Source organism: Hypanus sabinus, chromosome 10 (genome assembly GCF_030144855.1).
Source record: "Hypanus sabinus isolate sHypSab1 chromosome 10, sHypSab1.hap1, whole genome shotgun sequence".
Taxonomy (NCBI): domain Eukaryota; kingdom Metazoa; phylum Chordata; class Chondrichthyes; order Myliobatiformes; family Dasyatidae; genus Hypanus; species Hypanus sabinus.
The window spans coordinates 89,524,096-89,541,259 of NC_082715.1; the positions used below are offsets into that span (position 1 = coordinate 89,524,096).

Here is a 17,164-nt window from a genome sequence, read left to right on the forward strand (position 1 = left end):
CAGCTGGTGACACTTTCATACTTAGCAGCCTTATCTTTTGCAGTGGTCTTCTCATGAAGGTGCAGGATCTTTTGAAAAGAAGGAGCTGATGTGTGGACTTGTCAGAAATAGTTAGAAGAAAATGGAATTAGGAATAAGTGAAAGAATCCATTTGAAAGCCAATAAAAGAAAGATTGATTGAAAGGACTTAAAATAAACCCTAGAAATTTAAGTGTTTGCTGAATAATTTGAGCAAGGAGAATTGCACTTTGATTTGATATCATTCCTTTAGCTTATGATATTGTTCTGACAAGCTTTCTAGGTAATCAGCACATCAGAAGCCTTCTGTATACTTGGAAGCCATTCAGCCAGTATTTCTCATGAACTTTGTAATGCCCATACTAAGCATTACAAACCATATAGAGAGACCTAACTCTTAGTTTGTAGTTTTACACTTCAAAGCTGATCCAGGTACCTTCTAACATGGTAAAGGTTTCTGCTTCAACACTCTTTCTGGCCCAGAGTTCCATAAACTTGTCACTTTTTGGATAATACATGTTTCGTTTGACTCTCTTGGAACCTTTCAACTTTAAATCAATGCCTCATAATTATCGAACTATCTGGCAACGGAAGTAGATTCTAGATGTTTATTCTAGTGAGGTTTTTTATTATTTTTTATACTTTCAGTTGAAAAAAATTTAATCCCAGGCTGAACAGTCTCCTCTCAAAACATTAACCTTCCATCTCCAAAAACATTCTTGCAAATCCTCTCTGCTGCCTCTACCAGTGCTGTCAAAACCCTCTTGTAGTATGGTGTCCCAAATCCTAAACTCTACACAGTGGTTCAGCTGTGTTTGCAATAGTGTTTTATACTAGACTAAAGTGACCTCTTGTATTCTGTGTCTAAATCAAATAAATCAAGTATCCGATATATCCTTTTGACGACTTTATGTATCCGTCCCACTGCTTTCATAGGTTGGTGGATATTCGCCCATAGATCCCTATGTGTTTGAATCTAACTATTTACCTTACATTGTTTTGTCATGGAAGGAAATAATCACATAACAATCAGGGAAGCTAACCCAAGAACATTGAAAGATAAAATTGTAAGTGAATGTTAGAGTCAGTTATGATCTCCTATGCTAAATACAGCAAAGTTCACAATCAGGCTTAATATCTCTGGCATGTGTCACGAAACTTGTTAACCTTGCAGCCGCCCTACAATGCAATAAATAATAATAAAAATAAAACATGAATTATAGTAAATATATATTCAAAATTGTCAAATTAAATAAGTAGAGCAAGAGTGGAAATAAAACAGCAGTGAGTTCTGTGTCCATTCAGAAATCAGATAGCAGAGGGGAAGAAATTGTTCCTGAATTGTTAAATGTGTGCCTTCATACTTCTGTACCTCTTTCCTGATGGTATGAGCTGGGTGATGGTGGAGTCCTCAGTGAGGACACTGCCTTTATGAGGCATCGATCCTTGAGGATGTCCTGGATACTATGGAGGCTAGTGCCCATGATGGAGCTAAGTTAACAACCCTCTGCAGCCTACTTCTATGCAGTAGCCCCTTGATATCAGATGGTGATACAGCCAGTTAGAATGCTCTCCACAGAACAACTGTAGAAATGTAAGTGTGTTTTTGGTGACAAACCAAATCTCCTTAAACTCCCAATGAAATATAGCCACTGTCGTGCCTTCTTTATAGCTGCATCAGTATGTTGAGTCCAGGTTAGATCATCAGAGATATTGACACCCAGGAACTTGAAATTGCTTACTCTTTCCACTTCTGATCTCCCTATGAGGACTGGAGTGTGTTTTCTCATCTTATCCTTTCTGAAGTCCACAATGTTCTTTGGTCGTACTGATGTTGTGTACAAGGTTATTACTGCAACACCACTAAACTAGCTGATATATCTCACTCGGCACGCCCTGTCAAGACCATCTGAACTTCTGCCAATGACAGTTGTATCATCAGCAGATTTATAGATGGCACTTAAGCCGTGCATAACCACACAGTCATGGATGCAGAGAGAGTAGACCAGAGGGCTAAGCACACAACCCTGAGGTGTGCCAGTGTTGACTGTCAGCGAGCTGGAGATGTTATTACCGATGCAACCAGATTGTGGTTTTCTGGTTAATAAGTTGAGGATCCTGTTGCAGAGGAAGGTACAGAGGCCCAAATTCTGGAGCTTTTCAATTAGAACTGTGGAAATGCTTGTATTAAATGCTGAGCTGTAGTCAATGAACAGAATCCTAACATATATATTTGTATTGTTCAGTGACAAATACTTGGGAAACCAGGGATTCTGTCCCTAGAGGGAATGAGTGGTCATAGGGAATACAGATCATATGATCATAGGTTTGGATTTTCTATATGAAATCAGAACTTCAGAGATCACTAAACTGTACCCCCTCCATCTCTCCCCAAAGCCATTCTGCCATGTTACTTTGGGTTCTTGGGAGATGATCCCCACTTACCTTGATATTCATAACCTTCTATCATTCTGCCTTGAAAGTTTCAACAACTAAGGATCCATATTGCTCTAGGGCAAAGAATTATAACTATTTACAAGTGCCTGTGTAAAGAAGTTTCTTCTCTTCTCAGTAAAAATGGTCAATTCCTTATCCCAACACCAACTTCCCAACTTCCAGAGTCTATAGCGAGAAGAAACATAATCTATGGAGCTCTGCATTGATAGTTTTTCATTTCTCTGATAGCAGAGACTTCAGTGATACTTAATCTACCCAGAAAGGCACAAGCTGTTTTCAGGCAAGCTCACCCTGATCCCAATCTCAGGCCTCTGTTGCGACAGCTGGACTGCTCAAATATAGCATTCCTTTAAGATTTTGCCAGTACTCTTATTGAGCTGCAAATTTGCAGCACTGTTCACTGTCTGAACAGCAGGCCACAAAGAGAAACTGGAAGAAAACTCTGTGCAAAGGCATAGCAATAAGCATAGATTAAGCTGATAAATCAGGAGATTAAAAGCTTTGAAGCAGCAGCAATATATCAACAACGTTGCGAGTATGAGTAGCATATTGAACAGTTCTACCCAATTCTTAGTTACTTTGGGGTGGAATTTTACTTAAACTATAAACTCCTCCTAAGCACGCATCCTTGAGTTGTGCCAGTGATGATTGTCAGCAAGGAAGAAATGTTATTTCTAATCTGCACAGACCATGTCTCCTGGTCAGGAAGTCAACGGTCCAGTTGCAGAGGAAGGTACAGAGGTCCGCATTTTAGAGCTTGTTGAACAGAACTGAGATTATGATTGTGTTGAACCCTGAGCTGTAATCAATAACAGCAGCCTGATGTAGGTATTACTACTGTCCAGGTGATTCAAGGCCAGTGAGAGCCAGTGAGATTGTATCCACTGTAGACTTATTACGGCGATAGGCAAATCGCAGCAGGTCCAGGTCTTTGCTTAGGCAGAAGTTGACTCTAGCCATGACTCTCAAAGTACTTTATTACAATAGATGTGAGTGCAACTGGGTAATAGTCCTTGAGGCAGCTCACCCTGCTCTTCTGCCATTGGCCTACAAAATGGAGATCACAGGGTCATCGGATGGTGCAGGGATTTCTACATGTATAGTTTTATTCTCCCTTTCAAAGTGTGCATAAAGGCATTGAGCTCATCAGAGAGTGAAACATTACAACCATTTAAAATGTTAATTATGCTTTGTAGGAAGTAACAGCCTTCAAACCCTGCCAGAGCTAACATGCATCCAATACCATCAACAACTTCAATCAGAATTGTTTATTCACCCATAAAATAGGCTTCCATTGGTTGTACCTGTACTTCCCGTATAGTGCTGGATCACCAGTAATGAATGCCATAGATCTAGCCCCCAGCAGACTTTGAATCTCCTGGTTTACCCATGGCTTTTAATGTGGGTATGTCCTATGTCCGGTATGTTTGCGAAGGCATGCACCCATCCACACAGTTCTTGATGAAGACAGTAACAACTGTGGCATTTGCATTCAGACTCGAAAATGAATCCCTGAAGTTGTCCAGTCCACTAATTTAAAGCAATTCATAATTCCTTGATAGTGACATCATTAGTGTCATAAAGAAGGCTTTTGGCACTTTGGCCTTCATAAATCAAAGTATTGAGTACAGGAGTTGGAATGTTATGTTGGAGTTGTTTAAATAATTGATGAGGCTTAATCAGGAGTATTATTTGCAGTTCGGGTCATCTACCCACAGCAAAGATGTCAATAAGATTGAAAGGGTGCAGTGCAAATTTACAAGAATATTGCCAGGAGTACAGGAGAATGAGTGAAGATTTGATAGAGATGTACAATATTATGACGGACATAGATAAGGCATATGCAAGCAGGCTTTTTCCACTGAGGTTTGGGTGAGACTAAAACTAGAGGTTATGGGTTAAAGGGGAAAGATGAAATGTTTAAATGGAACATGAAGGGAATCTTCTTCACTCAGAGGATGGTGAGATGAAAGTGTGGAATGAGCTGCCTGTGGAAGTGATGGATATAATTTCAATTACAATATTTAAGAGAAATTTGGATAGGTACGTGGATGGGAGGGGTTTAGAAGGCTGGGTCCAGGTGCAAGTTAATGAGGTGAGGCAGATTAGTAGTTTAGCATGGACTGGATGAGCTAAAGGGCCTCTTCCTGTACTCCAGTATTCTATGACAACAGTAAAAAAAAGACTGAATGCACAGTTTGTTATGTGTATTTAAGAGCTTTGCACAGGGACCAATGCCAGTTTCATTTGAAGAATGATATTCTAATGTGTGTGTCAAGATTATGAATCTGAGTCTTCCTGCATATGTTAATATCAAATCTAAAGGACACAAACTTTGCTCCATGATCTTCCTCCATGGTACAGCTCTTAAAATGACCATTTCCAAAGCTTCAGTTCATGGGCCCTGTTCATTGTCTCCCTGGTGAGTGATGGAGACAAATATCACTCTGATAATCAGTGGAGCGAGTACCATCACAGATGGACCTCTGGAACTCTGGTTATTACAGTACATTACTAGATAACTTTGGGTCTGTCGGGAATGAATCAAGCCATGACTTCACTATCACATTTCCACAGCAACCATGATAGGTGGTGCATAACATTGACCAATGAAAACCTCCTTATACATTCAAGTCCTGTTCCATTTCAAAAGTAAATACACCCAGTGGCCACTTTACCAGGTTCAGAAGGTACCTAATAAAATGGCCACTGGGTATTTTTCTGTACATCAAGTCAAGCCAAGTCACTTTTATTGTTGTTTGGACCATAACTGTTGGTAGAGTACACAGTAAAAATGAGACGACGTTTTTCAGGACCATGGTATTACATGACACAGTACAAAAAACAGACTGAACTACGTTAAAAAAAAGACATTTATGGTCTTCTGCTGCTACAGCCTATCCATCACAAAGTTCAATGTGTTGTGCATTCAGAGATTTTCACCACTGTTGTAACATGTGGTTATTTCATTTCCTGTCAGCTTGAACCAGTCTGGACATTGTCCTCTGACTTCTTTCATTAACAAAGTGTTTTTGCCTACAGAACTGCTGCTCACTGCAAGCTTTTTTGTCGTTTTGCACTATTCTCTGTAAACTCTAGAGACTGTTGTGCATGAAAATCCCAGGAGGTAACAGTTTTTGAAATACTCAAATCACCCAGTCTGGTACCAACAATCATTCCACGATCAAAGTCAATTAGATCACATTTCTTCCCCATTCTGATGCTTGATCTGAACAACAATGAACGTGTTCGCCATGTCTGCTACCACATAATTGGCTAGTTTAATATTTGCAATAAAAAGTGGGGGTGGAGATACACCTAATGAGGTGGCCACTGAGTATATGTATACAGGAAAATCATAATACTATAGCAATAGAGCATCATAAATTTGGATGATTGTATTACAGTTTGAAGAAATGTATTGTGCATATTCAGTGATACCAACTGCAATCAGCTTTCAGATGAGATTATCATTGTATATTAAAGAACTGTGTAACTGATTGAAATGACATTTGAATAATTTTTAAACAGTACCAGATAAGTACTGTGCAAGAGAGATTTGGAAGTGTTGTCTCATTAATCTAAGAAATTAATATGCAGGTACATATTTGGAAGACAAAGCTTTGTTGACCTTTAGTTATAATGGATGGAGTACAACAGAAGGGAAGTATTGCTGAAATTATACAAGGTATTGATGGTACCAGATCTGCTGAAGTTCTCACAAGGCAGTGCAGTTGTGCTCTTCATCTGTGAGGTATTTTCCCTAAGTGTAAGGTTCGTGGATAAGGAAAGGGTTTAGGAAGTGGAGAAACAGATGGGATTTCAGGATTGGGAGAAAGGAAGTGGAGTAAAGACAGATTATTTTCTGGAACTGACCATAGCTCCTGCAGCTCCTCACAATGCAGCACATCAGATGAATAGCACAGCAGCACTGATCTCTGAAACACTTATTCATATGTTCCCAGAAGGAAGAGGGTGTGCCAAGGGAGGGAATCGGCCATGACTGCCAATCAAATCAACATGTAAAAATCGCATCCAAACTTTTTTGCCCAAATATATTGAGTGAATTCAGTTTTATGTGTTTATTTATTCCCCCCCACCACCACATAAATTCCATGAGAGTGAAGTTTATTCCATATCTTTTTTTTTTGGAGTACTGAATTGTGAATTTTGTGTAGCCTCCGTGCCCCCAGTTTACCCCTGTTTGCCTAGGATGAACCGCCATTGCCCCGCCAATAGTGCAATACTTCGGTGTAACTACGGAGTAATGCCCCCCCAGTACACACTCGCAATAAAAGTACCAGACAATACACCCAAAAGTGAGTAAATAATTGCAACTTTATAGTTATCTCTTAGTGATGGGTTAGTAGAAACAGATAATCTAAAGGAGCCAAATAAATAAGTTTATCAGTTTGTGCACATAATATTTTAATACGTTGGAGCTCTTGCCTCCAGTTCTATCTACAACGACCTTCTGAGCCTTTGGCCACTGTCCAAACCTCCGACGCCCAGTATTTGTCGCTCTGAAACTGCTGTCCACTCCTAACACGTCTGTCCTCCTCACTCTCCTCCTGAAAAAGACTGCGAACTCCCGCTCAGCTTACACATATAAGGTAGCATAACAATTCTCAATTGGTTAATTTCCCCCTTATCGATGGTCATAACCCAAACATACCAGGCACGGAAACCCATTACAGCATTACAGAGAAGCCATTTCATTATAACTATATAGAGAAGCCATTTTGTTAGCCTGAACAGTTAGCATCACTGTTACTGGTACTGAGAGTCCTACATTTGTATGGGTGAACTTCCCTTACCCAAATGGCCATAACATGGAGATCACCTATACTGGAGTAATACAGTATGAATTACATCCTTTGACTCATCGTGATCATGCCATTTCTCAGCACCCAGGCCTGAGTTAATATATTACAAATGTTTCGCAAATATTGTGTGAGCATCCGCCTCTAACAACCTCCAGTTCAGGTAGTATGTTCTTCAAATCCTTTCCTCCTTATATTAACCTCTGGTTGTAAACTCTCTGCTGAGTAGAAAAAGATTTTCTCACTGCCCACCCTGACTGTAAATATTCACACCTCATTCAAGACGCTCTCAAACTTTTCTTCTCCATGAAAACAAACCCGTCATATCCAGTTTTTCTTAACAGCTGAAATGTTTCATTCCTTGCCACATCTAGGATAATCTCCTCTGCACCTTTTCTAATGCCATCATATCCTTATTATAATGTGGCAGTCAGATCTGCAGGTAGGACTTCAGCTTTGGCCTACTGAATGTTTTACGTATTTATACCATAATCTTCCTGCTGCTAACACTCAGTGACCACTTTATTATATACACCTGTACACCTGTTTGTTAATGCAAATATCTAATCAGCCAATCATGTGGCAGCAACTCAATGCATAAAAGCATATAGACATGGTCAAGAGGTTCACTTTTTGTTCAGACCAAACATCAGAATGGAGAAGAAATGTGATCTAAGTGATTTTGACAGTGGAATGATTGTTGGTGCTAGATGGGGTAGTTCGAGTATCTCAAAAACTGCTGGTCTCCTGGGATTTCCTCACACAATAGTCTCTGGAGTTTACTGAGAACAGTGTGAAAAACATAAAAAAACAGCCAATGAGCAGCAGTTCTATAGACAAAAATGTCTTGTTAATGTAAGAGGTCAAGACCAGACTGGTTCAAGCAGACAGGAAGAAAACAGTAACTTAAATAACCACTTGGAAACTGAACTCCTTTTGGACTCAGGCTGAACTATAGAGGACAGGGAGGAGGTATGGCCCCTGTATACATAGCAGGCCCACCGGTATGCAGTATGTGAACCAGGTCCCCAGCACTGGGTAACTGACCATACTGCCTCGTGGGCAACCTCGGGAGAGAAGAAGGCCAGACAGCAAATCCGAAGTGAAATGCCTAAGGTGGCTGAACATCATTGAACATCCTTCCGGCAGTCCCTGCAGCCAAGCTGGTGCCAAATGTATTACTTCATAAGCTTTCCTTTGGACTACGCTGGTGAGGCCGAGAGGGGGATCTTGACGACTGGGCATCTCAGGATCTCCATACCTTCGGCTTGTGAAGGACTCATTGATGCCAAACAACCTCAACAGTGGTATGCAGAAGAACATCTCTGAATGCACAAAACATAAGTCCTTGAAGTAGATGGCCTAAAGCAACAGAGACCATGAACTTACAGTCAGTGGCTACTTTGTTAGGTATAGGAGATACCTAATAAAACAGCCACTGAGTGTATTTTGTGACTGGGCTCATGAAAACAAGTGATTAAGAAGGCTACTGCCTTCAGGTATCCTTGAATCCTGTATGGATGCCTCTGTTCCTTAATACCTTGGAGGATCTTACCATTTATTGTCCATATCCTAACCATTATTAGTTCTGCCAGATCACAACCACCCACCATTTTTCATTACTTAATTATATTTGCCATAGGTCTGCCATCTTCAATATTGTTCCAGAGCAGAATGCCACCTTCAGTATTAGTAACACCATCAGCCTTCATTTGCCACCAGCAGCCCAGTGAACTTACAAATTATATCTCTTACATGCACAAGTAAGACAGAGTTCCAGTACTGATCTTTATGGCATAATGTTCATTTCTATTTACAGAAATACAGTTTCTGTTTACAGAAATAACTCTTGACTAAAACCCTGTGTCTTCTATCACTAAGGTAGTTTTGGAAGCAATTTGCCAAAAAATTACCCTGAAATCTCATGGGCTTTAATATTTTGGATGAGATTCCCAAATGGGACCTTTTCAAAGAAGTTATTGAAATCCACATAGTCTACCTGAACTCCACTACGTGAATGTAAAGTTCAGTTAAATTAATTGGACAGGCCCTCCCCTTAATAAGTGCATGTTGACAATAACTGCCTGAACAAGAATGCTTTCCTTTTGATTCTCCGACTAATGATGTAGATTTACCTGTCATCACCTGGTTTATCCCTGCTGTCCTTGAACAAAATCATAATATTTGCTGCACTCCAGTTAACTGATATCTTTTGTGTGGTCAGAAAAATATTGAATATTTCTGTCAGTGTTCCAGCAGTCTCTGTCTTTACCTCTCTGGAATCGGTGATATATTCTGTAATGAGAGATTATCCTGTTAAGAGAGATTTGATAGGGTAGACATCTAGAATCTGTTCTCTCAGGCTGACCACACTCCATTAAGGAATATGGTAAGAAGATAAGAGGTTTCTTAGTAACCACAGAGATGAAAAAAATTATTTCATGTTTGGGCAACCTTGTATTTCTCTACGGTAGGGGATTGTGGCTACCCATTTATTGTGATCATTCAAGACTGTTATTTTTAATATAACTAAAAAGATCTGTAAATTGGGACAAAAGTGGGTGAAGTTGAAAATCACTGTTCTGAATAATGAACAATGTCTGTTTCCTGTGTTCAAAGAAAAAAAAAATAGAAGCCAAATAAGATGTGCTAATGAAAATCAATTGAAAAAGAACCCAAAGTTTCTGGAAACTGATGTTAAAACAAGCAATGCTGGAAGTATTTAGCAGATCAGACAACACCTGATACTTCTTATGCAGATGATGTATGACCTGCTGAATGTTTCCAGCATTTCCTCTTTTCATGCCAAATGCTCACCTCTGGCTTGTTCTCTGTATTATCTTTGTTATATGAATGTATAGACATATATCTCTCAAATGTAATCAATTCCTTTTATTTACAGATTAAAGGAGCAAAGGGCGAACCAGTAAGTACTCGACATTCAACTTCGAAATGGCTGCCTAGAATTAGTCTTAAAATTCATAGAATATTTGTAGCACTTCAAATTTCAAGCATAGTAAAAATAATCTTCCAAATTGGTACTCACTACTCAACCAGTGATTGTGGTCAATATTTTGTTGACAGGTTATAGTTAGAGTCGTACAATTGCCTATGCACGATTGCAATTGTAGGGAAATGATCCTCACTGGATGTTTGTGTATATGTAAAATCATGCATTGGAAAGGTTGTTTCACAGACTGGAAGGCTGTGTATAGTAGTCACGTTCCAACAAATGATATTGAAACCATTGTGCTATTTCAAATGTATCAATGAACAAATTGGGATATCTGGAATTATTCTAATTTTTATACATGGCCTGGAAATGCAGTGAGCAGAGAGGATGTTGACAGACTCTAAGAAGGCAATAGAAAGAGACTGGTGATATATCCGAACCTATACAAAATTTGACAGATCTATGAAGTGATACTATAGCGGAAGAATTATTTATAACTGTAGTGAACTACGTATACCTGTCTGGACACGCCGCCCCCCCCCCCCCCCCCGACTGCTCCTGTGGCTCCTCCCACAGACCCCTGTATAAAGGCGATTGGAGGTACTGCTCCTCCCTCAGTCTCTGGGATGTTGTGTGGTGGGCTCTTGCTGCTGACGCTGCTGATGGTTCTTTCTTCCAGCTAATAAAAGCCTATCTCGACTCACGACTCCGAGAGTTATTGATGGTGCATCAATAACAAATTAAACAACTTAAAGGAGACACTAGAACAGACAGAACTGTGATACAAACCCAGAAGACTGAAGGTTGGAAAGCTATAGCAATATTGCTTGGATTCCAGTTAATGGAACCATCAGTTAATCAGAACAACTGCTAATTTGGGACAACTCTAAAAGAACAAAAACAAATCAAGAAAATAGCTGGGATTCTCTTCACTTATTTGGAATACTATGCCACGTAATTGGGTCAGAAAACTGTTGCCGAATATTTTCTAACTAGCATCAGTCGCCTGCACTTGTGTGTGGCTGTTAGACACTACACCATGTTTAGAGCGAACAGTTTTTAAATAGTTGCATGTTGGTGTTCAAAAAGCACTGATTTTTGTCACTAATAAACAGTAAGACAGTTTAGAACCTTTTTGCTCACTATGGTTTCAAGTGTTCAGACTTGGAGATGCCAGAAATGACTGGAAGTGAAAATAAATCAAATTCACAACTTCAGCAAGTTAGGAACTATGAAGAATTTGAATGTCTCAACAATGATCAGGAATATTACAATGAATATGAAGATTTGGAGGACAAAATCATCAAAAGCATTGTTTGAAGGCCGTCCAATATCTGCATTAGGTGTCCCTATGCTGGTTTTGTTCATTTACAGTCTATCAAAAGAATATGTCAACACACGCTGAATGAATTCCTCCAACGATATCTATTAAGAACTAATAGAGTTTTATAGTACTGCAGTAGTTTTGGTAATGTTCTAACTTATTCCGTATTTAATTCAAATATATAATTTGTTACTCAGTTAAGCAGTAGTTTGTCTTTTTTGGACCTTTTTAACTATTTCCATGAAACTTCAGCTAACTGGGACAGCCAATTAATTGGGCTAAAATTAACCAGAAGCTGCTGTGTATGGTAGTGACAGGAAAGTAATGCAAATCTTTTATCAAAAGTGGTTAGATTTCAGTTGATATGCATTGGCTGATTCAGAGCCCAATACCTAAGAAAAAAGTGGCAAAAACTTTGGAGGAAAATGTGGTGAACTACTTATACCTGTCTGGACACGCCCTCCCCACCCCCACCCCCCCAGCTGACTGCTCCTGTGGCTCCTCCCATAGACCCCCGGTATAAAGGCGATTGGAGGCACAGACCCTTCCTCAATTTCCAGAATGTTGTGTGGTGGTCACTTGCTGCTTGTGCTTTCTTCCAGCCAATAAAAGCCTACCTTAACCCACGTCTCAGAGTTATTGATGGTGCATCAGAAAATAGATGATCTAGAGTGGTGACAAGGGGAAAGACTTCAGTTACATGGGGAGACTACTCTCCACTTATTCTGTTTAGAGCAAACAAGGTTAGGAGCAAGATTGAGAATGAGATGAATTAGTAACTAGGAAGTGCTAATAACCAGAGAACAAAGAGTTAAGATAAGTCAAAATGAACCAAAAGCAACAACAAGTATTCCTAAACAATGAGGTATTACAATTTCATGTGCACCTGATGAAGGGTAGGAGCAGTAGATTTAACAACTTTTAAAGCCATGGTCTAAAAAGAAATAATTTTCAGGTCTGTGAGTTAAGGTGTGTAGAACTAATTAAGTAGGTCTTTCAAACAGCCCTTTGCATAAGATTCTCTTCCTCCTTTTGTGCATATTTAATAATCTTTAAATGAGGGAGTAAATCAGGTACCCAGGATCAAGATAACATGCTTCCATTGTTTGAGTCAAGATACTGTATTTCCATTGTTAGAATCTGTGCTTTAGAAGCTAAAAATAATAACATTCAATCCAGACTATTATTTAATTTGGGAAGGATGGACAGACAAATGAAAATTAAAATCATAAATAATGACACAACTCATGGAAAGCAGATCAGAGGCAATATCCTGAGGGATGGAACAGAGTTAGACTGACAGACTGAATGAGGGAAGAGACCAGCTCAGAAACTAAAACTTGCAAAATAGTTTTTTAAACTCCATTACTGAGGCAGTGCCAAAACATTGTAAACAATGTATGTATTAATGATGTGACTTTGATGCATTGAACTTTAAGTACCAACAAAACTCCTCTGAGGTGGTTATAATACACTTAGGCTATTGGCAGCATTGCTACGATGCAAATTAAATGGCACAGATCCAGGATCATCTAACCGCTCACTCCTTCATTTATTTCCAGAAGCTGACGCCTTTCCATTGATTCATAGCACTTTATATATCACTGTACAGTGAGGATGTAATTAATACGTTTCAAGTATACTGATCAAATCAATTTTTTTAATATTCTTGGCATGGTTTACTTCCTTATTTTGTCTTTCCTGTTCCATAAATATAAGATTGAGTCTGAAATATATGTTACAGCACATGTGTTTATCCCAATAGCGCCAGACTGGTGTTAGTGATTCACATGCACCACTCTTACACCACTTCATTCTCATTATCTTTGTGTGTCCTAGACCTTCATTTGCATACCTAGATTCCCATTTGATTTGTCTATCCTATTAATGTCAGCAGCTGCTTGTCATAGAAATATACACATTTTCACCACTCTATCCGCTTTACATTTGCACAGTGGCCACTTTATTAAATATACCTGTTCACCTGCTTGATAATGCAAATATCTAATCAGCCAATCATGTGGCAGCAACTCAATGCATAAAAGCATTAGAACTGGGAAGAAATGTGATCTAAGTGACTTTGACCATGGATTGATTGTTGGTGCCAAAAGGGGTGGTTTGAGTATCTCAGAATCTGCTGATCTCCTGGGTTTTTCACGTGCAACTGTCTCTAGAGTTACAGAGAAAGGTGCAAAAAACTTCCAGTGAGTGACAGTTCTGTGGGCAAAAATGCCTTGTTAATGGAAGAAGTCAGAGGAGAATGGCCAGACTAGTTCAATCTGACAGGAAGGCAACAGAAACTCAAATAAACATCTGTTTCAACTGTGGCATGCAGAAGAGCATCTCTGAATGCACAACACATCGAACTTTGAAATGGATGGGCAACAGCAGCAGAAAACCATGAGATAAAGGGGGTATGTAATACAGTGGCCAATGAGTGGATTTTGGTCTCTCATTTTAGATAATATTACAAATGTAAATATCTCTGTCTGTTTCTCCAAAGCCCATGATAATTTAAAATATCTCTGCTAGCTTATCAACCAGCCTTACTTTTATAAAAGAAAACAATACAAAGACTGCTCAAAATATCTAATGATTCACCAAAACTAGTGAAAGCACTGTCCTAAGACCAATATAGTTCTTGCCTGGTATGTGTATCACAACATTTTTCGTCTAGTGACCAATTTCAGTTTCCCAATTTTATTTGTGGCTAATTCACATCTGTTATTCATCCTTCTGGTCTTTCCTTCCATTGCTATTAAATAGACAGCTAATTACTACTTGTACAAAAACAGGAATACAGTATCTATGAAACAATTTCTGCTTTTGTTTCAGATTTCAGCATCTGCAGTTTCATTTGTTAGACAGTTCCCACTGTCCACTTTCCACCATTGCTGATAATTTCATTTTTATTTATTCAGAGGTACATCAAGGTAACAGACCTTTCTGGCCCAGTGAGCCTGTGCTGCTCACTAACACTCATGTAACCAATTAATCTACTAACTTGTACATCTTTGGAATGTGGGAGGAAACCAGACCACCCAAATGAAATCCATGTGGTCACAGGAGAATGCATAAACTCCTTACAAAGACTGGCGGAATTGAAGTCCAGATTGTTGCACTGCAATAGCGTTATACCAACTGCTACATTGCACGATTGCCAAGATCATGAGTGTCTTTCTCATTATAGATCTCCAAGTTATGGTTAATGGTGGAATGTTGACTGCTTCTCCATTTTAATTCCCCAAGGATATTGAATCTAATTGTAGCAATCTTATTGCCTCTGGTACCTGGAGTAATCTGAGGTCATGTGAGGTTTTACTCTACATTAGACAAAGGAAGACTTATAGCATTTAAAACTGAGGAGACTCTGAGTGGTCTATCAGCCAGAAGCAAGTTGAATAATGGAGGTGGTTCTAATATCTAGTTTGAAGAAAATTATAAATTGAAAATAATTGTAAGTCTGTATTCTTGGGAAAGAAGAAGATTGAAAGATCAGAAAATACTTGGAACACTCTGCGTGTTACACTTTGCTTGTGGATTTTAAGGGAAAAGAATAGGCTGTTCACTGTCTTAGACTGTAGCTTTATTAAATTAAATCTAATTTTGAAGTTTTACTTCAATGTGCAGGACTTGCCCACCTGAAAAAAATAGTTGCTTAATCATCTTTACCATTGATTTTTAGCTCCATCTTAGCTCTGAAAAACACCTTATTCAGACCAATATTTTTGCAGGGGGAACCTGGTGCCAGAGGCCTTCCAGGAATGCAAGGAGAAAGGGCAAGTATACTTACAATATTCTGTTATTCATTGTTTACATTAAATATTGATCATTGCACCCACCCGCCTTCTGTTTGTTTATTTCATTGTAAACCCTCGACACAGAGCTACTGATTTACATTGCAAGTAATCCAGAGGGTTACTTCATATGATTTCCCATTTCTCAAAAGCCTACCAATGAAACTAATTTTTACCAAACTTTTATACTCAATAATATGATTTTCCTTTATGTTACTCGTAGTATGTTGTGGAGATTAATCTTATGTTTCTGGAAACCCTGGGGTATTGGGAATGCTATCATGACGTTAAATCAGAAGAACTTTGAAAAATCCTGTTTGTCTTATAGGGTTTCGAAGGACCCCAAGGCCTTCCAGGGCAAGCAGGAATAGAAGGCCAAAGGGTAAGTGAACTTTAAAAGCAACTGCTAGGCTTGGTTGAAGTTGGAAGATGGAATGGACATATCCTTCAATATAATGTACCAGCAGTTAAGAATGAGGAAATTTTGAAAGTGACTGAATCTTGTATAATAGATTAACACAGTCTGTTAGCATCATGGTTAAGTTGCTAGATTAGAAGCTCATTGAGATAGAATTTGAATGCCACCATATACAAACTGGGAATATAAGTTCAAGAAACGAACCAAGTCTGAATTGACAGCTAGTCTCTAGAAGAGTAACTATAAACTCTCAGAGATTGTCATGTAAACCCACTCAGTTCATGAATATCCTTCATGGAATGAGATACACTGTTCTTACCTGGTCAAGCCCATGTATGGCTTTAGACCCATCAGTCAGATTGTGCCCTAATTACTTGTCAATTTAGGAATAATTAAGGATGGATCATACCTGCCACCATTGCCAGCAATATTTACATCTGCAAAGAGTACAGAGTACTTTGTGAACTGATTGGTGTCATTGAGACATTCCTTGGTTTATATAATTTGATAGTGCAAACTTCCTGAAAAGTCTATTATTTTACCACCTACTGATGTATTATGTGTGAAATCAATATAGAAATGAAAAAAATACTGTTTTCTTTATTGTGCTTAGCACTGTGATTTTGAACCAAGTTAGATGAACTAATTTGATGATGAAGACATTCAAGAAATGATATAGCACATATTAGGAAAGCCCATTTGACCAGTAAACGTTTTTGATAGTTTTCTTTTCTAGCTCCCCTTAACCAATTTAAATGTTGCTCTGAATTTCTAGCCTTTGCAGAATTTCTTGTGTTTATGATTTGCTGCCCATTAAGTCAATAGATTATTTCCATTCACTTTCACTTGTGTTATCACTCTCTTCATGTGAACTTTAGCAAGTGCCAGCTGGAGTCTGTGAGAAGTAACAACCACAGACATGCATTATCCATCGTATTAGCTTCATCCCCAAGTTACTCAAGTGGTTTCTAAGACTGACTTTCTCGTTGTGAGTTCTTGCTGAATGTCACTGATAATGGTGATGAGGCATTACTCAACAGTGTCTGAATGAGCTTGCCTTGTTATTTCTGACTGATTTCCTGCAGTGTTAATGTTATGAAGTATTGCCACAGTTATTTGCTTTGAATAATCTTCGTTGAATTTAGAGCTTAAGTTTGTATTTCATTGCTCAGCCTGCTAATGTAGTCTGGTATTATACTGAAAATCATTGTCACTCAATTTAAGGTCACATGATGATTTGTTACCATACTGAGAGCATTTCGTTATCTGTGCAGTCAATCTTTGGCATGAATTAAAATATAAGGTGGCATACTTCATGAATGGAGAAGATTGACAAACCCTTTACTCATGTTAAAAGATTGGAACGAACATGTA

General features: G+C 38.8%; 1 protein-coding gene across 1 annotated transcript in view; it reads left to right on the forward strand.

Moving 5' to 3' along the window:
- The window catches only part of LOC132401339 (collagen alpha-1(XXII) chain), a 258,324-nt gene that overhangs the window by 163,097 nt on the left and 78,063 nt on the right, over window positions 1-17,164 (forward strand). The window contains exons 13-15 of the mRNA XM_059983468.1: window positions 10,201-10,224; window positions 15,310-15,354; window positions 15,701-15,754. Coding sequence (XP_059839451.1) covers window positions 10,201-10,224; window positions 15,310-15,354; window positions 15,701-15,754 — 123 coding nt within the window. The remainder of the gene's footprint in view (window positions 1-10,200; window positions 10,225-15,309; window positions 15,355-15,700; window positions 15,755-17,164) is intronic.